The sequence below is a fragment of the Anguilla rostrata genome, chromosome 12 (genome assembly GCF_018555375.3).
Source record: "Anguilla rostrata isolate EN2019 chromosome 12, ASM1855537v3, whole genome shotgun sequence".
NCBI lineage: Eukaryota > Metazoa > Chordata > Actinopteri > Anguilliformes > Anguillidae > Anguilla > Anguilla rostrata.
Window position 1 is genome coordinate 40,179,443 of NC_057944.1, and position 24,432 is coordinate 40,203,874.

Sequence of the window (24,432 nt, forward strand, 5' to 3'; positions counted from 1 at the left end):
TTGCCTACCCCCTGCCCCCTCACCCCCCTATGAAATGTCTAAACCAGAGACTTGGACGTTTGCACACCAACAGCTAGCAGCAGGAGAGAGTGTCCAGCATTAAAGTGGAAAAACTAGCAGCCACAGAGATATTTCAGCTTTTGGAAATGAATCGGGTGGGATGGGGAGAGGGGGGGCTTGTCTTAGCACTCTGGGATCTGTGGCTGAGTTTATGAGTCTCCATCACACTCGTCCAGACTGTGGCTTACAGACGGCCCTGCTGACCAGCCGTGCGTCTTTCCCCGAGACTCGGGTCCGAACTGCGGCACCGAGCCAGCGGCTGCTGCTCTGTCTGCACTGAGCTGTTCGTTCATTACCTTTCCGCCTTTGCTTTACTGGATCCTGATTGGCTGAGTAATTAAGGTAATGAGGCGTTGTTTCTCCTGCTAATTAGGAGCATGTGTGTGCTCCTCTCCTTTTAGAGGAGAGGAGCACACACACCCGGAGCACAAGGCTGTCACCCGGAGCACAAGGCTGTTGGACTCAACCTGTCAATCAGTGTTTTTTTGTGGTGACACTTTATGACACAAGTTGTCGCACAGCTCATTGGACATATTTCAGAGGATGAAAAGGAGATTTGAGCCAGTTTGGTGGCTCATGCTCACGTAAAAAAAAAAATTGTTCCTTTTTTTTTTAAACCTTTTTCTGACATGGGCAGAGTGATGGGGCTGTAAGGTGTTCTGCTGATTTGAAGCTCCGCCCTTTTAAAGGCGGTTAGCTTGTCTCTGCACGCGCCCTGCTTCAGTGGGCTGCTGCTGTGAAGCTCCGCCCTTTTAAAGGCGGTTAGCTTGTCTCTGCACACGCCCTGCTTCAGTGGGCTGCTGATTTGAAGCCCCGCCCTTTTAAAGGCGGTTAGCTTGTCTCTGCACACGCCCTGCTTCAGTGGGCTGCTGCTGTGAAGCCCCGCCCTTTTAAAGGCGGTTAGCTTGTCTCTGCACACGCCCTGCTTCAGCGGGCTGCTGATTTGAAGCCCCGCCCTTTTAAAGGCGGTTAGCTTGTCTCTGCACGCGCCCTGCTTCAGTGGGCTGCTGCTTTGAAGCCCCGCCCTTTTAAAGGCGGTTAGCTTGTCTCTGCACGCGCCCTGCTTCAGTGGGCTGCTGCTGTGAAGCTCCGCCCTTTTAAAGCGGTTAGCTTGTCTCTGCACGCGCCCTGCTTCAGTGGGCTGCTGCTGTGAAGCTCCGCCCTTTTAAAGGCGGTTAGCTTGTCTCTGCACACGCCCTGCTTCAGTGGGCTGCTGATTTGAAGCCCCGCCCTTTTAAAGGCGGTTAGCTTGTCTCTGCACACGCCCTGCTTCAGTGGGCTGCTGCTGTGAAGCCCCGCCCTTTTAAAGGCGGTTAGCTTGTCTCTGCACACGCCCTGCTTCAGCGGGCTGCTGATTTGAAGCTCCGCCCTTTTAAAGGCGGTTAGCTTGTCTCTGCACGCGTCCTGCTTCAGTGGGCTGCTGCTTTGAAGCTCCGCCCTTTTAAAGGCGGTTAGCTTGTCTCTGCACGTGCCCTGCTTCAGTGGGCTGCTGCTTTGAAGCTCCGCCCTTTTAAAGGCGGTTAGCTTGTCTCTGCACGCGCCCTGCTTCAGTGGGCTGCTGCTTTGAAGCTCCGCCCTTTTAAAGGCGGTTAGCTTGTCTCTGCACGCGCCCTGCTTCAGTGGGCTGCTGCTTTGAAGCTCCGCCCTTTTAAAGGCGGTTAGCTTGTCTCTGCACACGCCCTGCTTCAGTGGGCTGCTGCTGTGAAGCTCCGCCCTTTTAAAGGCGGTTAGCTTGTCTCTGCACGCGCCCTGCTTCAGTGGGCTGCTGCTGTGAAGCTCCGCCCTTTTAAAGGCGGTTGGCTTGTCTCTGCACACGCCCTGCTTCAGTGGGCTGCTGATGGCAGACCTGTGTTTAAGCTCACCCGCTCATTCAGCTGGACGGGGGCTGGGGCTGCAGTGGGTGCCACAGCAGGGTTTGAACCTGCAGACTTTTGGCTTCTGTTGGATTCATTTATTAACAGCACAGCGCAGCAGAGAACATTAACAGCTGACCTGAGATTCCTTATTACATTACATTACATTACAGGCATTTAGCAGACGCTCTTATCCAGAGCGACTTACACAACTTTTTTTTTTCTTTCTGATTTTTGATTTCTTATGGAAATCATTCACCCTCAGTTAGCTTCTGTCATTTATCAAGCCTGTTTTATTCTTCTGGCTGTTACCATGGAGCTTTGAAAACAAGCGTCCTGCTTTGTGAAGACTTAAACACACTTAGCCTTTAAAAAAATTTTTAAAAAGAAAAGTAATCAGAAATTCAGTTCTTTTTCATTTTGATGAAAGATAACTCTGTTTTGCCACTTATGAATCAATGGACAAATGAGTTTTGTTTGTATTGGGTTTGATTTGAGCAGGTTTCTCTGCTACGTTAGGCTTTCTGAAAGTAAGATGATGCACAAGTTAAATGGGCGAAAAGGAAGCTTTCAAACGAAAAGAGATCCCCCCGTTACCCCCCCCGGGCAGGGCTTCTGGGCCTGCAGTGTTATTTATGTTCTCTGTGATGAAAGTGGATGAGGAGAGGGCTGTTTGATATGCTTGGTTGAACCCAAACCCTTTTCATGACTTCATACATTACTCTTCATTGCTGTCACTTCAAAGAGCCTGACCTTTAGAATAACAACTAGAGGAAGCAGCGGCCATTTTGGCTCTGTATCGCCTCCCAGCAGCTCGCACCATTTTGGCCTCTGAATGGCCTCCCAGTAGCCTCGGTCAGACCTTCAGCGCTGTGCTCTGATTGGTTGACTGCATGTGCGTCATTCAGGGGGAATTGGATATGTACTTCCATGATCCTGGAGCCGATTCGGGGGGAGGCGGAGGTGGGGGACTCGGGCTGGAATTCCGTGGTGCTGGGCAGTTCCTCCTGTGTCTGCAGTGTCAACACGGATCTGTCACTACCTGCCACTCCAGAGGCTTCCGTGTGAGATATGTTACTGCATCCCTGCAGACACAAACACACACGTACCTGTGCACACACATACTCTCACTCTTAGACATACACACACACACACACTTTCTCTCACTCACAAATACACACACATACACACACACGCACACACAGATCTCGTATATATATCCTCTGTATAGTGTGTGCTGTGTACGGTTTCTGATGTCTTGTGTGCAGCGTTCTCTTTCTCTGTGTGGTGTTGCTCTGTTATCTTTAAATCTGAATGTTGTATCTGATTGGACGTCATCTTGGTAGCTTCCAGTGAATTGTGGGACGTTCTTAATAATCAGCTCATTCACAGCGCTAGTCTTTGACCTCTGGGTTAATGTGTTCTCTCAGGACCAGCAAATTCTCGGCTGGAGACTTCTATAATCTCACATAAACCCCCCCCCAGAGGAATGTGTGCATCACAGTGTTAATAGTAAGTGCAGTGATTTACAGGATATCTCTCTGGCTGCTTTATCAGACATAAGAGGGCAGCTGGGTTTATGGGAAGCAGTGCAGAGACTGTGTGTGTGAGAGACAGAGGGAGTGTATGTGTGTGTGTCTGCATGTGCGTGTGTGTGCGCGCGCGTGCATATGTGTGTGTGTGTGTGTGCGTGCGTGTGCGCGCGCGCGTGTGTGTGCGTGTGTGTGTGTGTCTGTGTGTGAGATCTGGAGTAAGATGGGCCATTCGTGCCAGTCTGTCTGCTCTGCTCTGCTCTGTCAGGGTTTAACAGCTCAGTCTGCTCAGAGTCTGCAGCACAAAGTCAAACTGCTGCAAGTTAAACCGTCAGAAACTTCACCAGTCTGCGTTCTCCACTGAGATTACATCATCCATCTCACAGACAGACGCTCCGTCATCCTCACTCAGAGACACACATTAAAACTCTCACACGAGAGAGAGAGAGAGGTAGTGTATGGGTGAAAGTGTGTGTCTGTGTGAGAGGGAGGTGGTGTATGGATGAGAGAATGTATGTGTGTGAGAGAGAGGTAGTGTATGGGTGAAAGTGTGTGTGAGTGTGAGAAAGTGTGTGTGTGTGTGTGTGAGAGAGAGGTTGTGTGTGTGTGTGTGTGAGAGAGAGAGAGTGTGTGTGTGTGTGTCAGAGAGAGAGAGAAAGTGTTTGTGTGTGTGAGTGAGAGAAAGTGTGTGTGTGTGAGAGAGAGAGACGGAAGTGTGTGTGTGTGTGTGTGTGTGTGTGTGTGTGTGTGTGAGAGAGAGAGGGAGATATAGTTGCTCTGCAATGTTGTAAATATTTCAGCAGTAGACAGTGTTTGTTCCCCACCACACTCTCCCCAAGTGTGTGCTTCAGTCACTGTAAATTACTGCTTTGGTTTCTCAACCCCCCCCCCCTCCCTCCACCCACACTTCGGTAGCTCTTCCAGCTCACCCCCCCGCCCCCCCCCCCCGCCCCAGCGGGTCCCGGGTTCGAGTGCCAGTCCCCGGGCTCCAGAGAGACGCGCTGGAGCAGGAGGAAGCGCGTTACGGGTAGTCATGGCCGCCGATGTCTGAGGAGGTTGCCGCGGGATACGCCAGACCCTCAGACCCGAGCGCAGCTCCCAGCTCTCTGCAGTGGGTTAGGCTCTCCGCCTGTTTTTAACTACACCCCCCAGAACCCCCTCTTAACAGCTGTCTGCACTTCATGAGCAGTGCCGTATAGTGGACAGGGGGGTTTCTCACTTAGAGATTGCAGGTTTGATTCCCAGACAGGGCATGGCCGTTGCACCCCTGATTCTGTCGGTCTGGTGCTGTGTAGACAATGCACACACACACGCACACACATACACACACACACATATACACACACGCACAGTCGCACACACATACACACGCACACATACACGCACACACATACACGCACACACATATACACACGCACACACGCACATGCACAGTCGCACGCACACACACGCACACACTCCTCAGATCTGCATGGTTGGCTGGCAGCTTTTTGTCCTGGAGCGTTCTCTATAAATAGTCCTGCAGTAGCTGGCTGTCAGGGAGGCCTGCTCATCACAACTAATTGTGGTTTTTTTTTTTTGCTTTACTTTTTTTCTTTCTTTTCTTTCTTTTCTTTTACCTTTGCTTTGTAGCTCATGTTTGAACTCTGCCGTGTGTCTGTTCTCAGGGCTGTTCATTTTTAAGCTTTTGACATGCAGAGGTCCTCTCTGGCTCTCAGTGGTTTTAATTTTTTTTCCACCACTAATTTCTCCTGTTCTGTCTGAGTTGATTTGGAAAAAAAAACAGGACCTCATTGACGCAGCCTTTTCAGCCAATCAGAGAGCAGCTCGCTGAGCATTTGCGCTGCTGCTGGATGAACGGCTCGCAGTCTCTGGCCTTCGGGATGAAAAGCGTGATTCCGTGCGTCTGCCGTGGATCGAGTTACCCTGGAGGGAAACGGGAGAGAGAGAGGGAGTGAGAGAGTGAGAGAGCGGGAGAGTGAGAGTGAGAGGGAGAGAGAGAGGGAGAGGGAGAGAGGGAGAGAGAGCGGGAAAGGGAGAGAGAGCGGGAGAGGGAGAGGGAGAGCAGGAGAGGGAGAGAGAGAGGGAAAGTGAGAAAGGAAAGATGGCGCGGTCTCTCCTGCCTGAACGTTTATGTGGTCGTTAAGCTCACTTCAGTTTAATAGCTGCAGCACATCAGAATCGCGGTTAACAAATTAAACGACTGTTTCCATAACAACCAGTTAAGCGTTGGTTGAGTGGGTCCGCTGGTCTTTCTGAACTCTGGAGATTTGACGTGTCGAATCCCGGAGGTCACAGCAGCCATCAGGCGAACTTTGAGAAGTCGTGTAGTTCCCAATGAACAAGACGACTTCTGAGAATGTTCTAGAAGCATCTCTTTGGCTTACAGGCTCGAACGAGAGCCTGTTACCTCTGCAGAGATACAGAGCTGAAAGTAAATGTGATTTTTATCTTCAGATTCTAAACCACTTCTCTTTTCTCTTACAGGATCTGCGCAAGCAGGTTGCTCCTTTACTCAAGAGCTTCCAAGCAGAGGTGAGTCTCTCTCTCTTTCTCTCTCCTGCGCAGAGCGCTGGTCTCTCTCTCTCCTGCGCCGATCTCTCTCTCCTGCGCTGGTCTCTCTCCTCTGGGCTGGTCTCTCTCTCCTGCGCTGGTCTCTCTCCTCTGGGCTGGTCTCTCTCTGGGCTGCTGAGTGGTTCTGAAGGCCCAGTGAAGCTCCTGCTCTGTAAATGCAGTTCAGGCTTCATTCAGATAAAGGGAAGCAGGGAAGCAGGCAGCCCAGTCTCTGTGTGCTGGGGGTGAGGGTTCAGAGGACAGATCTGCAGGGCCTGTTCCACTTATCAGGCCCTGTACTTCACCTATCAGGTGAGTGTTCCGGACCATGATGCACTGCTGTGGGGGGGGCGGGGCTGTTGGCTCCGTGCCGCCCTGGGGGAGCGGGACAGAGGAGCCGTCATGAGTGTGCGGAGTGCCCGGCCATCTTTAGACTGTATCCTTTCAGACAGGCTGCCCAGACGGGAGCTGAAGGGGGCTCTGGGCCTGAGGCACGCTCGGCCGCACATTCACCCCACCCCCCCACCACCCCCCACCCCCTTCTGCTCGCTCACGCTGCTGAACTGAGAGCAGAGTTCCTGTGCGTTTATTCTGCGCTGATGTATGTAAATGCGTCCTTCAGCCCCTGTTCTGTGTGACCTTGAGCAGAGCGAGCTCCTCCCTGCTCTTAAAACATTGCGTGTGCGTGAATTTGCGTTTGGTTTGTGAAGCTCAGCGATGACACATCCGCTCATTTAGAGCGGGGGCGATTCGGGCGTGGGGGGGAGGGATGGAGATTTAACCCAGAGTTCCTGTAGGGGCGGTACACGGCCGCAGTTTGGGCTAAATATGTGACCCTGAGCAATTCTGTGTGAAAGCATAAGCCAGCCAGAGGGGGAAGTTTTTCTGTTTAATATTTTGTCCCAAGCGCTGGAGGGTGCTGCCCTTCTTTAATTTGTGGTCATTTTCCCCAGTTCAGGTTCCTGGGCCTTGTTCTCCTCAGAGCTCTCAGACTGGGAGTGTTTGGAGAGCCAGCAGTTTTTTCCCCTTGTTTATTTATGGGTTCATTACCACATTCCAGCAGTGTCTGCTGTGTGTTGTTAGGCAATTAGCAACTGCATCTAAATGTGCCCAACTCCCAGCGATGCTGACGCTCCCCCTGCCTGTTAGACCTGGTACTGCAGCGCTCACTTCTGCCAGTACTCTCCAGTAACTGGTCCCTCGTTGGCCTGTTTGATCTGAATCATACCCCCCACCGTTACATGCAAGGAGGTTTAAACTGATCAGAGTCTGAGTTAGACTCCTGAGGAGTGGCTCTGTGTGAGAAACCACTAACCTACCTGCTTTCCTGGGTGCAAAGCTGAGGCTTTGTCTGTGCAGGAAGTGTGTGGTCAGCTGCGCAGGAAGTGTGTGGTCAGCTGCGCAGGAAGTGTGTGGTCAGCTGTGCAGGAAGTGTGAGGTCAGCTGCGCAGGAAGTGTGTGGTCAGCTGTGCAGGAAGTGTGAGGTGTGTGTACACCCGTACTCCGATGGGAGCACACCTGTTCTCCTGTGTGTGTGCACATGTAGTTGCAAACACATAGTGGTGCTCTGTGATGCTCCAGACTGGAATGCTGAGCTGAATGTTGCTGAAGGCTGGTCAGTAGATGGTTGTGCTGAGTAGAATGGAGCTGAAGGCTCTGGTCAGTAGATGGTTGTGCTGAGTAGAATGGGGCTGAAGGCTCTGGTCAGTAGATGGTTGTGCTGAGTAGAATGGGGGTGAAGGCTGATCAGTAGATGGTTGTGCTGAGTAGAATGGGGCTGAAGGCTCTGGTCAGTAGATGGTTGTGCTGAGTAGAATGGGGGTGAAGGCTGATCAGTAGATGGTTGTGCTGAGTAGAATGGGGCTGAAGGCTCTGGTCAGTAGATGGTTGTGCTGAATAGAATGGGGCTGAAGGCTCTGGTCAGTAGATGGTTGTGCTGAGTAGAATGGGGCTAAAGGCTCTGGTCAGTAGATGGTGGTGCTGAGTAGAATGGGGCTGAAGGCTCTGGTCAGTAGATGGTTGTGCTGAGTAGAATGGGGCTGAAGGCTCTGGTCAGTAGATGGTTGTGCTGAGTAGAATGGGGCTGAAGGCTCTGGTCAGTAGATGGTTGTGCTGAGTAGAATGGGGTGAAGGCTGGTCAGTAGATGGTTGTGCTGAGTAGAATGGGGCTGAAGGCTCTGGTCAGTAGATGGTTGTGCTGAGCTGAATCGGGCTGAAGGCTCTGGTCAGTAGATGGTTGTGCTGAGTAGAATGGGGCTGAAGGCTCTGGTCAGTAGATGGTTGTGCTGAGTAGAATGTGGCTGAAGGCTGGTCAGTAGGCTGGTAGAGTTCTGGCTGCTCCTCAGGATGGATCTGATAAGCTTTCCCATTATTTCTCTGTCAGGACCGCGATCCTGTAGCGCTCTTATCGGCCGTCCTGACAGACTCTTTATTTGCTGGGCCTGAGCAGTGATGGTGTGCTAGGGATGACTTAGGATGACCTGTGTGTGTGTGTGTGTGTGTGTGTGTGTGTGTGTGTGTGTGTGTGTGTGTGTGTGTGTGTGTGTGTGTGTGTGTGTGTGTGTGTGTGTGTGTGTGTGTGTGTGTGTGTGTGTGTGTGTGTGTGTGTGTGTGTGTGTTTTTGTGTGTGTGTGTGTGTGTGTTGTTCTGTATCTGTGGCAGTGATGATGTTCACAGAAAGCATTATCCCCCACCTGCTTTACCTCTCTGCCTGTGCACCAACCACTGGTCCCCACAATGTCCAGCTTCGTAGAAATGTCCCCACAATTCAAGTTCACTTCTATGATAGAGAAGAGTTCAGGGGGTAGAGCTGGACTGAGGAATCGTGAGTCATTTGACAACCCAGCTCTTTCCTTCCATATGACTGTGAAGGGCCTTTCTTGCTGAACACAATTTGCCCTTTTAGTGTTTACAGACCATTCAAATCCCCAGTACAGTTCCACTTCCTGGTTTAGCTCTGACTCACATCGGGTCATTTGGGCAAATCAGATAGAAATAATAATGCATTCAGTAATTACAGAAACAGTGTTGCATTTGGTTTGGCCTTTGCTGACCTCTCAGTGGGACTGTTTGTGTGATAATTATGGAGTGTAATTGCTTAAAACCGCTCTATGGAAACTGTTTAAGATCCAAGGTACAGAAATGAGTGAATAAATAAATGAACAGAAGTGCTGTGGCCTTCTGGGTCGTGTCCTAATGAGGACTAAGGAAGGAGCGGCTAGTCCTGTTTGTCTGGAGGTACGTGGCCAGACACTGTGATCAGACAGATACACTTCTGCCCCAAACCATGTGCAGAACTGCCCTTATTAGAAACGGAGTTCAGGTGGTTATTAAAGTGCTGTGGCTGTCTGAGGGCTCACACTGATGACTCTGTCGTTGCCCGGTTTGACCCCGTTTACTCCTTTTAGAACTCTGCTGGGATAATAAAACAGAATGGTGAAAAGGTGTGTTTTAAGAAGATAGGAGTGGGCTCTCATTGGTGCTCCTGGCAGTTTGAGTGCAGGTGCTGTTATTGATGAAGGCACTCTCTCTGCTTAAAAACAAAGTTCAGACAAAAGGAACTAAAACTCCAGTTTCAGGAGTACCCAGCCTCAAACTGGGCGAAGTACAGCCTGAGATTTTTCCGTTTATTTCTGCTCAGAATAGAATCAGACCATATTGGCTCAGGCTCACTCACTCCAGTTAAATTTATCTTCACTTTTTTTTTTGCTTTAGTTTTTCTGTTTCTTCTCAGTGGTTCAGAGAGAAGAAAGGCGCCTGTACAGCCTGTAACCCCCCCCGCCCCCCCGCCTCCCGCCCCCCACCCCGACATACCGCGCCCCGGCCAGTATTCTTATTGGGTAGTGGAGTGAGGGGGCGTATAAATGAATAAAGATCAGTATTCTTATTGGGTAGTGGAGTGAGGGGGCGTATAAATGAATAAAGATCAGTATTCTTATTGGGTAGTGGAGTGAGGGGGCGTATAAATGAATAAAGATCAGTATTCTTATTGGGTAGTGGAGTGAGGGGGCGTATAAATGAATAAAGATCAGTATTCTTATTGGGTAGTGGAGTGAGGGGGCGTATAAATGAATAAAGATCAGTATTCTTATTGGGTAGTGGAGTGAGGGCGCGTGTAAATGAATAAAGATCAGTATTCTTATTGGGTAGTGGAGTGAGCGGGCGTATAAATGAATAAAGATCCATGCGTTGTGTTCACGCCAGTCACCCCCACCCCGCCCCCCCAGTCCATGATCGCATATTTACCACGTTCCCTCCTCCCCCTCAGCTGTCTGCTGTGTGGTTTATTGTCGGTCGGATCATTAGTAGTGTCTGGGGCTCTGAGGTCTGGAGGTTAACAGTATCGATCTCGGGTGTGTGATGGTGAGCTCTCTGTACGCTTGCCTCTGTCTTCTTTATTATATCTGTGAATATCAGTGACAGCTCGGCTTACACTGTTGGTTTGTTTCTGATTGGTGGACTCCAGTGCATTTTGTGTTCTGTGTGACTTCAGTCTGCATGGAGCATGTAGTCTCTGTACTGAGAGCTGCTGTGGAACCCCCTAAGCTCTGTTTCCACCCCTGAGCTCTGTTTCCTGTCCTAAGCTCTGTTTCCACCCCTGAACTCTGTTTCCTGTCCTAAGCTCTGTTTCCTCCCCTGAGCTCTGTTTCCTGTCCTAAGCTCTGTTTCCTCCCCTGAGCTCTGTTTCCTGTCCTAAGCTCTGTTTCCTCCCCTGAACTCTGTTTCCACCCCTGAGCTCTGTTTCCTGTCCTAAGCTCTGTTTCCACCCCTGAACTCTGTTTCCTCCCCTGAGCTCTGTTTCCACCCCTGAACTCTGTTTCCTGTCCTAAGCTCTGTTTCCACCCCTGAACTCTGTTTCCTGTCCTAAGCTCTGTTTCCACCACTGAGCTCTGTTTCCTGTCCTAAGCTCTGTTTCCACCCCTGAACTCTGTTTCCTGTCCTAAGCTCTGTTTCCACCCCTGAACTCTGTTTCCTGTCTGTTTCAGATTGATGCCTTAAGCAAAAGAAGCAAAGAAGCCGAAGCCGCCTTCCTTAATGTCTACAAGAGATTAATCGATGTCCCAGGTGGGTGTGTGTGTCTCAGCGGAGTGTGTGTGTGTGTGTGTGTGTGTGTGTGTGTGTGTGTGTGTGTGAGTGTGTGTATCTCAGTGTGTGTGTGTGTGAGTGTGTGTATCTCAGTGTGTGTGTGTGTTGCAGACCCCGTGCCGGTGCTGGAGGTGGCTCAGCAGCTGTGGCAGTGTGTGTGTGTGTATCAGTGTGTGTGTGTGTGGGTGTGTGGTTCAGGTGTGTGTGATCTCAGTGTGTGTGGTGTGTGTTGCAGACCCCGTGCCGGTGCTGGAGGTGGCTCAGCAGCTGCAGGTGAAGGTGCAGAGGGTGTGTGTGTGTGTGTATCTCAGTGTGTGTGTGTGTGTGTTGCAGACCCCGTGCCGGTGCTGGAGGTGGCTCAGCAGCTGCAGGTGAAGGTGCAGAGGGTGTGTGTGTGTGTGTGTATCTCAGTGTGTGTGTGTGTGTGTTGCAGACCCCGTGCCGGTGCTGGAGGTGGCTCAGCAGCTGCAGGTGAAGGTGCAGAGGGTGTGTGTGTGTGTGTATCTCAGTGTGTGTGTGTGTGTGTTGCAGACCCGTGCCGGTGCTGGAGGTGGCTCAGCAGCTGCAGGTAAAGGAGAGGGTGTGTGTTGTGTGTGGTGTGGTTGTTGTATCTCAGTAGGGTGTGTGTGGTGTGTGTATCTCAGTGTGTGTGTGTGTGTGTTGCAGACCCCGTGCCGGTGCTGGAGGTGGCTCAGCAGCTGCAGGTGAAGGTGCAGAGGGTGTGTGTGTGTGTGTCTCAGTGTGTGTGTGTGTGTGTGTGTGTGTGCTCTCAGTGTGTGTGTGTGTGTCTCAGTGTGTGTGTGTGTGTGTGTGTCTCAGTGTGTGTGTGTGTGTGTGTTGCAGACCCCGTGCCGGTGCTGGAGGTGGCTCAGCAGCTGCAGGTGAAGGTGCAGAGGATGCACGACATCGAGACAGAGAACCAGAAGCTGCGCGAGACACTGGAGGAGTACAACAAGGAGTTCGCCGAGGTCAAGAACCAGGGTGAGGCTCCTCCCCCTGCCTGTCCATCACAGAGACCCCTCCCACTCACCGTTCATCAGACCTCTCCCCCTGCCTGTCCGTCACAGAGACTCCTCCCACTCACCGTTCATCAGACCTCTCGCCCTGCTCACATATCACAGAGAGACTCCTCCCCCTCCATGTGCATTACTGTAGTTACTCAGTCTGGTCCATCTGGTCTGTTGAGTACTGTTCCCATCCCAGGACACACAGCCCCCCCCCCCCCCTTAGCCCCGCCCCTAACGAGCCGGCCCCTGCTCTTCCCCGTGGAGCCCATTGATCCTGTTCCAGCCTAAATGTTTAAAGTAGAGTTGAGCAGTTAAGGGGTGAAGGGTCTCTGGAGGGCTGGGAGCATTGATTATGTGTCAGAGCTGAAATGCTGCAGTTTAAATCACACAGAAGAGGGGAAAATGGAGAGAGGGAGGGAGAAAGAGCGCTCACCAACCACAGCAGCGAACGGCAGCACATAATCACACACACACACGCATGCTCACACACACTCGCTCACACACGCACACAAACAACACACACACACACACACTCGCTCACACACGCACACACGCATACACGCTCACACACACTCGCTCACACACGCACACACACACACACACGCTCACACACACGCTCACACACACGCTCACACACACTCGCTCACACACGCACACACACACACATGCTCACACACTCGCTCACACACACATGCACACACGCGCACACACGCACTCACGCACACACGCACTCACGCACACACGCACGCACACATACGCACGCATGCACACACGCACACACGCACACACGCACGCACACATACGCACACACGCACTCACACACGCACACACACATGCACACACACACGCACACACACACACACATGCACACACACACATGCACACACACACGCACACACACACACACATGCACACACACACACGCACACACACACACACACACACACACACACATACGCACTCACTCAAACATACCTTTCTCTGTCTCTCTCGGGGTCAGAGGTCACAATCAAAACCCTGAAGGAGAAGATTCGGGAGTACGAGCAGTCCCTGAAGAGCCAGGCGGAGAACCTGGCCCAGGAGAAGCAGCAGCAGCTTCACAATGACTATGCAGAGAAGGCACGGTGAGTTAGAGAGCGCCCCCTGCAGGCCCGGCTGTCTCATGGCTGCATTTCTGTCTGTGTGGGAGGCAGGACAGCCCTGCCCTCTGTGCAGAGGTAATGGGGGGGGGGTGCATCCCTGCGCTGAAGCTGGTGTGTATTGGGCAGCATTCTGTACATCACACACATACCTGTCTTCAGCGTGTGTGTGCGTGTGTGTGTGTGCGTGTGCGTGTGCGTGTGCGTGTGCGTGTGTGTTGCACAAACAGGCAGCCCTATAGGAAAGGCGATGCCCGGTTTTTATTCGTTTGGAATAATAGAGCGCCTTCGTTAGACCCCCGGACAGACTGCATGCTGGGACACATTTCTGCGCTGCAGCTGCATATTTGATGGTTGGGTGTGAGTGCGGGGCGGTGCGGATGCATTATTTAAGAGTCGCCCTGCAGGGTCTTTATTTAGCTTCAGGAAGAGGCGGGGCACCCCTCCTCCTCAGGACCCGCCCTCTGTCGGGACGTCTGTCTCCGAGCAACACTTCTCTAAAATTAAAATTCCCCATCTTTCCCTGGGCGAGACAGTCGCATGGGTGGGAAAATGGGCGACATCTCCAGCTTTACTTTTTTATTTTTTAAGAACTTCTGTAAAACATTTTTGTAGGATTCTTGCCTCTCTTAAGCATTCAGAGCCACTGTAGGGTGCCACCCTGAGCCCGATGGAGAAAATGCCATTTTTCTGTAAAGATAAAATCATACTGACACAAAAATGAAAGATAAAAATGTAATCTTGACAACTGCACTGACAGCCTTCCTATTTGTTTGGGTCCACATTTGCCCTGGTTTTGTGTACCAGTGTTGTGCTGTTAGGCAGCTGATCCTCTCTGTGTTTGTACAGGAAGCTACAGGAGAGCAAGGATTCCATGGCCTCCAAACTGGACGAAGCCGACCACAAGGCCCAGTCTCTACAAACAGGTAACACACCTCTCTCTCCTGAGCTTCAGCTAGGACCTCTCTCTCCTGCTTCAGCTAGGACCTCTCTCTCCTGCTTCAGCTAGGACCTCTCTCTCCTGAGCTTCAGCTAGGACCTCTCTCTCCTGCTTCAGCTAGGACCTCTCTCTCCTGCTTCAGCTAGGACCTCTCTCTCCTGAGCTTCAGCTAGGACCTCTCTCTCCTGAGCTTCAGCTAGGACCTCTCTCTCCTGCTTCAGCTAGGACCTCTCTCTCCTGCTTCAGCTAGAACCTCTCTCTCCTGCTTCAGCTAGGACCTCTCTCTCCTGCTTCAGCTAGGACCTCTCTCTCCTGCTTCAGCTAGGACCTCTCTCCTGCTTCAGCTAGAACCTCTCTCTCCTGCTTCAGCTAGGACCTCTCTCTCCTGCTTCAGCTAGGACCTCTCTCTCCTGCTTCAGCTAGGACCTCTCTCTCCTGAGCTTCAGCTAGGACCTCTCTCTCCTGCTTCAGCTAGGACCTCTCTCTCCTGAGCTTCAGCTAGGACCTCTCTCTCCTGCTTCAGCTAGGACCTCTCTCTCCTGCTTCAGCTAGGACCTCTCTCTCCTGCTTCAGCTAGGACCTCTCTCTCCTGCTTCAGCTAGGACCTCTCTCTCCTGCTTCAGCTAGGACCTCTCTCTCCTGCTTCAGCTAGGACCTCTCTCTCCTGCTTCAGCCAGGACCTCTCTCTCCTGCTTCAGCCAGGACCTCTCTCTCCTGCTTCAGCTAGGACCTCTCTCTCCTGCTTCAGCTAGGACCTCTCTCTCCTGCTTCAGCTAGGACCTCTCTCTCCTGCTTCAGCCAGGACCTCTCTCTCCTGCTTCAGCTAGGACCTCTCTCTCCTGCTTCAGCTAGGACCTCTCTCTCCTGCTTCAGCCAGGACCTCTCGCTCCTGCTTCAGCTAGGACCTCTCGCTCCTGCTTCAGCTAGGACCTCTCTCTCTCTCTCTGTTTTATTCCCACTCCTGAAGCCTGTTTTGTTTCTGCTTTTTTCTTTCAGCACTTGAAGCTACTCAGGCAGAGCTTTTCGATATCAAGACCAAGTATGATGAAGAGTCGTCAGCGAAGTAAGGCGCTGGCTGCATCCTCATCCTCATCCTCACACATCCTCACCGTTAACAGTAAAAATTATTAACATTATAAGTAGTTACAATTGTTGTTTTTATTTTGGGCGTTTAGCAGGTGCGTTTATCCTAATTGATTTAAAGAAAATCAGCGCTGGTGCTGGATTCTGTAAAGCCAGTCAAACCCGAGCCATCTCAGAGACGCACGTCACAAAGCAGAGGGAGAAAATAATCAGTGTCTAAATAAGTGGGGCTAAATATATTCATGATTATTTCTATGTACTGTTATTATGAACATAATTATAATTATTATTTGATTGTGTAGTAATGGTATGTAATAATGATCATGGTTATATAGTGCCTTTCAGTCAGGATCTCAGGTTGCTAGGCAGTGAAGGGGATGGGGAGTGGAGGTGAGGGGTGGGGCTATGTCCCCCTGTCCCACCTCTCTGTTATTCAACATGTGATTGGTCAGTCTTTCAGAGCCCCCATCGTCTATAATAACAGCCCCTTCACTGCTGAGGTCCCACCTGCTCTAGTGTGCATGCCAGGGGGGGTCAGGGCGTGGCCTGCTGAGGCAGCAGGGTGGTGCTGAGGTTAGGGTGTTGGGTGTGGGCCGGTGTGGGCGGGACTTAGCTGTGCAGGTGTGGGCGGGGCCTAGCTAGCTGTGCTGGTGATTTCATGTGAAACAGGCTCTGACAGATTATGGGTTGTGGGAGAGGCCTCAGGATGATGGGGCTCCTCTGGATCATGTGGTTTGCTGAATGCAGACAGAATGTGCCACACACACACGCGCACACACACACACACAGGCACAGACATGCACACGTACACACACACACACAGGCACACACATGCACACACACACGTACACACACACATGCACACACACACACCTACACACACACAGACACACACATGCACATGCCCAAGCACACACACGAATGCACACACACGCACACACATGCACACGCACACACACGCATGCACACACACACATGCAGACACATACACACACACACACAGACAGGCATACACACACGCACACACACGCACACCCCTGGCTCTGCAGTAATCAGACCCAATCAGACAAGCACAGCAGCTTAATTAAAACCATACGATGCTCCTGATTGCTCAATTAGGATTAGACCCTGAGCAGAACACAGCAGTAGCCCCCCCCCGCACTCAGACAGGAAACAGCCTGCTGTAACCACCTCACTGATTGGGTTCAGACCAGCACCCTCCCTGGGGCAGACCCAGATGGTTCCTGTGTAGGTCTCCATCTTAACAAACACCACCAGATGCATCTCAGCCAGATCCCACGTCTGTGTGTCTGTCTGAACATTTAGTCATGCCCCAGAGTTCTGCTCTCTCTGGTGCAAAGTGATGGTGGTGGTGGTGATGATGATGATGATGATGATGAGGATGAAGAGGATTGTGTACAGTGCAGTTTGTGAGTATGTGGACAGTGGCACAGTTTGTCTTGTTTGACTCTGTACTCCAGCACATTGGCTTTGAAATAGAACAGTGGAAATGAGATTAAAGTGCAGACTGTCAGGTTTAATTTGAGTCACTGTGTATGAACAGGGCTGTTATTTCCACACGGATCACCTGATGTGGTTAAAATAAAATACCCTCAAATTACAGCTGACAGCCTGCATTTTAACCTCATTTTTGTTCCTTTCAAATCCAATGAACTACAGAGCCAAGACAACAGAAATGGTGTCACTGCCCAAGGACTGCCCTGTTTAAACAGTGCCTGTCACAGTCTCAGAACAGCACTTTGTTGTGAAGGGGGGGAGATTCAGCTCAGCCAGCTCTAGTGTGTGGCCCCCCAGCTGAGTGAAGCACGGCGGCCATTTTGCATTTGAATGCTCAGCACACCGCAGCCGGTGTGGAGGGGGAGGGATTCACCCAGCTAATGAGACTGGGGGAGGGTTAGGGTTAGGAATTTCGGTGTGGCAGTTTGGCCCGGACACGTGGGACGTCCTGCGGTTTAATGGGCATGGGGAGTCTGGACCTGGGGGGGATGTCCGTTCGGTCGCGGATGTGGGGAAGCCCCTGGGTGTGTTTACAGTGTCTGGCTGCTGTGTTATTGGTTACCGTCGTGTTCCTCTAAGGCCAGTTGTTTGCTCAGTACTGTGCTCTGTCTCCCTCCGTTTGAGTCTCAAAAGCTTTGGAGAAATTGAGCTTCTCGTTATTTTTGGTGGTTTAGGGAGCTCAGTAGGCGAGTATGACCTAGTATGTAACCAGCTTGTGTGTTCCCTTGTGATAAACACACCCCTCCCCCCGATTTACATGGTTCAGAATAATGAAAATTTAATGGAGACCGAACAGCACTTGGCATGATGAGCCGTGTGTTTTAACGGCTGTGTGTTTTTGGCAGTTAGCGGTAGCGTCCTCCTGGCTACGCCTGCGGTGTTTGTTTATTTGTAATTTGGGAAGGCGCTAATGGACCCTAAACTCCCCCTGGGGGATCTGTTTCACGCTGGATCAGTCAGGGTATTGTGATCCTGGTTTATTAGGACCGTGTTTGACTGTGTCTCTCAGACTGCGGTTTATTAGGACCGTGTTTTACCACGTCTGTCAGACTGTGGTTTATAAGGACCGTGTTTGACTGTGTCTCTCAGACTGTGGTTTATTAGGACCGTGTTTGACTGTGTCTCTCAGACTGTGGTTTATAAGGACCGTGTTTGACTGTGTCTCTCAGACTGTGGTTTATTAGGACTGTGTTTGACTGTGTCTCTCAGACTGTGGTTTATTAGGACCGTGTTTTAACACGTCTCTCAGACTGTGGTTTATAAGGACCGTGTTTGACTGTGTCTCTCAGGCTGTGTCTCTCAGACTGTGGTTTACAAGGACTGTGTTTGACTGTGTCTCTCAGACTGTGGTTTATAAGGACCGTGTTTGACTGTGTCTCTGAATAGCTGTGCTTTATTGGGACTGTTTTACCGTCTGTCAGACTGTTATAGGACGGTTTGACTGTGTCTCTCAGGCTGTGGTTTATTAGCATGCCGCTAACCCCTCTGTTAAACAGGTGAGCTGTGAATAGTCTGTGCCGTTGAGCTGTTTGTGGAGCCGGGCTCTAGCTCAGAAATATCATATGAGATTAGAGTTCATTAAGGGATTGTAAAATCCATATTATGGTAATCCCTCTGTTTCAGTAGGGCTGGTCTGTATGGCTTAGTCTGCACTTAGGCGCGGAGATGTGGAGAGTGCAGGGTGCTGGATTAGACTGTAACTGAGACACTTAATGGACCAGTGCTCACAACACACTCACACTGCCTGGGAACAGAGTACACACACACACACAAAAGCACATATGCACACACAAGCAAACACCTGCACACACACATGCAAACAACATGCACATAACGCCACATGCACGCACACATTACTTACTGAGACTTACCCAGCATTACTGGGGGAATTGCATGCAGTGGGACATCTTGGGGTCCTGTTGCTATTCTGTGTTTGGGGATTAGGTGGTTTGTATGGGCAGCAGGTGATTCATCTGTGATAATGGCTATGATGCTCCTCATAGCTTCGGACATCATGGATGAGGTATAATCGACCTGTAGCTGAGAGGTTGCAGGTTTGATTCCCAGGTGGTAGTACTGCTGTACCCCTGAGCAAAGATACTCAACCTGAATTGCAGAACAGTAAAACATCCCGTCCTTTAAATGGACCGTATGCATTAAAAACGCAAGCTGTGGAACCCTGGGTAAATGCATCTGCTAAAGGGCCTTGTGTCATCATGCATGTATTGTGTGAGAGTGTGTAACTCTGTCTCCGTCCAAACAGAGCTGATGAGATTGAGATGGTGATGACCGATCTGGAGAGAGCCAATCAGGTGAGTCTCCCAGTCCTTGTTTAGAATTCAGAACCAATCAGATGAGCCTTTAGTTTCTGTGCCCTGCTTGGACAGCCGGACCTGTGAGTGTATGTAGCTACAGATAAGGTTCTGTGTGTGCATGTGTACGTGCGTGCATTTGTGTGTGTATGTGAGCATTAACGTGTGTGTGTGAGAGTGTGTGTGTGTGTGCGCGCGCGCGCGTGCGTGTGCGTGCGTGCGTGCGTGCGTGCGTGTGTGTGTGTGTGTGTGTGTGAGCGTGCGTGCGTGCATGTGCGTGCGCGTGTGTGTGTGTGCGTGCGTGCGTGTGGTGAAATGCCGGTGTCTGCTGTCACATCCCCTCTCTCTTCCACTGCTTTGTTCAGACAGTCACTCTTCTGTGCGTTTGGGTTAGGGTTAGGGTTAGGTCAGACAGTCACTCTTCTGTGCGTCTGCATTGCGTAGCCTGTGTTTCTGCAGTAGCAGGTTCTCTGGAGGATTTATCTGTTATCTTGTTCAGTGAAACTCGACTGCTCGGGTCTGACAGCTGGGAGATGTGGCAGGTTGTGAATGGAGTTTGATCCTGACTGATGTCTGTCTGCAGTCATGTCACTGCTCCTCCCGTTTGACAACAAAACCCAACAGTCCTCCTCCTTTTGCGTAAATATGAAAGTACCGGTGTGTCTCCTGTCTGAACGTCTCGCGTTTCTCTCTCTCCCCTGCAGAGGGCGGACGCGTCCGAGCGGGAGGCGGAGTCTCTGCGGGATCAGCTGACATCAGCAAACAAATCCCTGCAGATGGCCACTCAGATCCAGAAGGCCCCTGACATGGTAGGACCCTAACCCCCTAACCGCTGATTGGCTGATTGTGATGGGGGCATGTGCAGTGAGAGAAGCTGATTGGCTGATTGTGATGGGGGCGTGTGCAGTGAGAGAAGCTGATTGGGTGGTACTGAGTGATGCGTCTCCCCCTGCAGGAGCAGACTGTGGAGGTTCTGTCACGCTCCAGCCTGGAGGCGGAGCTTAGTGCTAAAGAGCGGGAGATTGTGCAGCTGGTGGAGGACGTGCAGAGACTGCAGGCCAGCCTGAGCAAGCTGAGAGAGAACTCAGCCAATCAGATCACTCAGCTGGAGCAGCAGCTCAACTCAAAGAACTCCACCCTCAAGGTGTGTCCTGCTCTGTCTCTCTGCTGATTGGAGGGTGTCTTTCGGAGGGAGGGGTTAATGACCAGTGACTGTTCCTCCTCTCCTCAACACACACGTACACACATGCGCACACACACACACATTCACGTACACATGCATGCACACGCAGTGTGATAAAATGCAAAGGCTCCAAAATCTGCTAGACTTCTTTTCCCTGAGGTTTATGGGAAATGTAGTCTAGGAGTCAAGCTTTACATTACTGAAAAAATAAGACACAGTTGTGACTACCAGAGCAATACGAAATGTCTTTGTTCACAAATGTAAAATGTTTATATTGATGGAAGGCAAACGTAACTCAATGCTGCTCAGTGTGGTTCTATAACAGTGATGTACTGCTGTCACTGTTTGTGTAGTTTCTGTTGCTCTCTTCGCTGTGTGGAAGGTGCCATATCATTAAGGGTGGTGTTTATAATGCCATTGGGAGTAACTGCTCCTCCTCTCTCCTCTCTGTAGGAGCTGGAGGAGAAGCTGCAGGAGCAGGCAGACTATGAGGAGGTGAAGAAGGAGCTGAAGTAAGCTGTGCTGTCTGTCCGTCTGTCTGTCTGTACCCTCATACTGAGGACCTCTATTTCACACACACTCCCTGTCACACACGCATACACACACACACACACACACACACACACACACACACTCCCTCTCTGTCACACATGCATGCACACACACACACACACACTCCCTCTCTGTTACACACATACGCACACACACACTCTCTATCTGTCTCTCACACACGCACACACACACTCCCTCTCTGTCACACACATACGGACACACACACACACTCTCTATCTGTCTCTCACACACGCACACACACACACTCTATCTGTCTCTCACACACGCACACACACACACTCTATCTGTTTCACGCATGCACGCACACACACACACTCTATCTGTCTCTCACACACGCACACACACACACTCTATCTGTTTCACGCGCACACGCACACACGCATGCATGCACACACACACTCTGTTTCACGCATGCACGCACACACACACACACACTCTCTCTCACACTCTCTCTCTGTGTCTCTCTCTCACACACACACACACACCTGTTCTGCAGCTCTCTCCGTTGCCCTTCCAGTAACACATGCAGTGCAGTATGATAGAAGCAGCCGGTGGCTCTACTGAAGCACCTGGCCGGGTGTGCAGGTGAGGGTGGTGACACCGCTGTCTTGTGTTCTGCAGCATTCTGAAGTCCATGGAGTCGGCACCGTCAGATGGCTCCACCGTACAGGTAAGGTCTCAGCAGGAGGGAGATACCTGGGGTGGTTACCTAGGTAACTGAAAGGGGCCTCTTCGTGGTGTGTGTAGTGCTGGGAGTGTATCTTCTCCAGATAAAACTCAAACGCATATATCACACAGCCACATGAGGATACGCATGTCTCAGGAATCCAAGCAGGAGGTGCTTCTCTCTGACTCCGCCTCTTGCTCTCTGACTCCGCCTCTCTCCCCAGGACTCCTCCAAGCCCCTGGAGGTGCTGCTCCTGGAGAAGAACCGCAGCCTGCAGTCTGAGAACGCCTCCCTGCGCATCGCCAACAGCGAGCTGAGCGGTGAGTCTGGGGCGAGGCCAGGGCGGGGCCTGGGCGGGGCCTGGGTCTGGGTGGGGGCGGAGCCTGGGTCTGGGGGGGGTGACACCTGGCCGGGGGACTACACGTGCTTCAAAAGGATGGAACAGTGGGGCAGGTGTGTAGTTTAATTCAGCAGGCAGATGGTATAAACAGACTACACACATATGTTCCCATCACACACACACACCCGCATACACACATACACACACTCATGTACATACATACACACATGCACATACACACAAGCACACACACACACACACTCATGTACATACATTCACACACACACACACACACACACACACACACACACACACTCGCGCACACACACACACACACACACACACTGTTCTTTGTAGGACCTGAGCTGCTGTGGTACTACACCAGTGGTGTGACTCCATAGCTGTGGGGGAGTCTGAGCGTGTGCAGTGTGAGCGCGATGTGATTGGCTGCTTCAGGGGACTGCAGGAAGCAGTTGAACAGGAAGCAGGGTACCTTGTGTGTGTTCATGCTGGAAAGTTGCCATTTTGTTCGCCAAATGAAGAAAAGTGTCCAAAAATTAAACAATTATAAAAAAAGAGTGTGTTTTTCTCTCGAGCTGACGATGGGACTGAGTGTCAGGCTTGGCGGTATGAGAGTGCTGCTGGTGCCAGCACCTTGAGCCGCTCGTCCGCTTGCACATTATATCTGCTGCCAGCAGCCGTCTGCGGAACGAGGTGTGCAAAAGTGATGAAAAGTGAAAATAATGAGCCTCAAAATAGCTCTTCTGCTCCATAATAAATCCTTGAAACTCCCGGAACGCCAGAGAACTGTGAATGTGATTGGAGAGGGAACGGAGGACAGGCTGCTCTCTCTCTTTAAGCAGCGCCTCTGACCTTGGGAGCGACCTTGCAGGTGTCACCCTGTGCTCCCACTCTGACACGTAGGGTGCTGTTTGAGTGGCAGGCTCAGTTCAGGACTCGGAGAATGAAGTTGGCATTTTCAGCCCCTTCTGGTTTGGCTGTTTTCTAGCTGAATAAACAGCACTTCAAACCCATGGGTTTATTTTCCCAGATGAAGTTGTCCTCGGGTGCGATGTTCAAAATGGTTTTGTTTTTGTTTTTTTCTGGTACTGTGTTGCTTGTGCTGAATCCGTATCTGAATTCTCTGGTGTGGTTTGCCTGCAGAATTCCAGTTCTTTTTTTTTTTCCTGAAAGGGAAAAGGTCTGCTGTCTTATAGGCTTGGCCGTTTCCAAATCTGAGAGTGTGTGGCACTTGTTTCTGCAGTTTGTGGCCGTGGTTGAAAATCAGCAGGGAGGGGAAGAGTAGCCTGAAACTGTGTAACTGAGTGTAACCTGTACCTACGGGTCATGACAAGGGGTGTCTGTTGGCTGTCTGTCGCTGAAGGTCAGTCTGGACCAGTCTGCGGTGGGGGGAGGGGCCTGTCGTCACGGTAACACAAACACAGCCCTGAGAATGGCTGAGGCCCAGTGGAGGAGTGTTTTATTTTCGGGGGGGGGGGGCTCTGGAATGTCTGGAGGGGGTTGCTGTGGAGGGTCTGAATTATTTAATTTGATTTTAATTCCCCTTACATCTGTGAGAGAGCTTCTGAGAGCATGTTTAACTGCCAGCGCTTATCCACCATGCAAGAACAGCCAGCTAGAGTAAAGCAGAACAGCCAGGTAGAGTACAGCAGAACAGCCAGGTAGAGTAAAGCAGAACAGCCAGGTAGAGTAAAGCAGAACAGCCATGTAGAGTAAAGCAGAACAGCCAAGTAGAGTACAGCAGAACAGCCAGGTAGAGTAAAGCAGAACAGCCAGGTAGAGTAAAGCAGAACAGCCAGGTAGAGTACAGCAGAACAGCCAAGTAGAGTAAAGCAGAACAGCCAGGTCGAGTAAAGCAGAACAGCCAGGTAGAGTACAGCAGAACAGCCAGGTAGAGTAAAGCAGAACAGCCAGGTAGAGTAAAGCAGAACAGCCAGGTAGAGTAAAGCAGAACAGCCAGGTAGAGTACAGCAGAACAGCCAGGTAGAGTACAGCAGAACAGCCAGGTAGAGTAAAGCAGAACAGCCAGGTAGAGTAAAGCAGAACAGCCAGGCCCGACCCCTGGTACTAACGCAGCACTGATAACGGCTGGTCCCCGGAGGAATGCGCTCACCTGTCAGCCACTTCAGCCTGCTGATCTGGGGCACGGGGAGCAGCTGCAGCAGGAGCAGTGGAACCCACCCTCTTCACTCTGGAGAATGTTCACGCTTCGGACTGCCCTGACTTTTTTAAACTTTTTTGTATTTTTGTTTTGTGGATACTTGTTTTTTTTTTTTAAATCGAATGGTGACTGAAGGACGTGTGCAGCCTGGGAGAGTGATAGAACTGCTGCTCTTACAAACTCCACACGCACTGTGTTCCTGTTTCTCAGCATGTCAGAGTGGGGAAGTTAAATATCGAGCAGGAGTTCCACAGGAAAGACTTTTCTAAACAAACAAGCTGCAAGCTGTCATGGAACAAACAAGTCAAGCCTGCCTGCTGCACCCCGTCACCCCAAACTCTACCCTCACCTTCACGCCAAAAACTACCCTCACCATCACCCCAAAAACTACCCTCACCCCAAAAA

General features: G+C 51.1%; 1 protein-coding gene across 5 annotated transcripts in view; it reads left to right on the forward strand.

Moving 5' to 3' along the window:
* LOC135236635 (protein CASP-like) overlaps positions 1–24,432 on the forward strand; it is an 88,785-nt gene that overhangs the window by 28,082 nt on the left and 36,271 nt on the right. For all 5 annotated transcript variants that reach the window (XR_010324637.1, XM_064303111.1, XM_064303108.1 and 2 more), the window contains exons 3-14: positions 5,933–5,980; positions 10,984–11,062; positions 11,927–12,064; positions 13,091–13,214; positions 14,079–14,155; positions 15,166–15,232; positions 19,034–19,082; positions 19,787–19,891; positions 20,038–20,226; positions 20,719–20,777; positions 21,460–21,508; positions 21,729–21,825. Coding sequence is in view for 4 of the 5 variants with exons in the window: in XM_064303111.1 (XP_064159181.1) it covers positions 5,933–5,980; positions 10,984–11,062; positions 11,927–12,064; positions 13,091–13,214; positions 14,079–14,155; positions 15,166–15,232; positions 19,034–19,082; positions 19,787–19,891; positions 20,038–20,226; positions 20,719–20,777; positions 21,460–21,508; positions 21,729–21,825 (1,081 nt within the window). In the remaining variant the exon portion in view is untranslated. The remainder of the gene's footprint in view (positions 1–5,932; positions 5,981–10,983; positions 11,063–11,926; positions 12,065–13,090; positions 13,215–14,078; positions 14,156–15,165; positions 15,233–19,033; positions 19,083–19,786; positions 19,892–20,037; positions 20,227–20,718; positions 20,778–21,459; positions 21,509–21,728; positions 21,826–24,432) is intronic.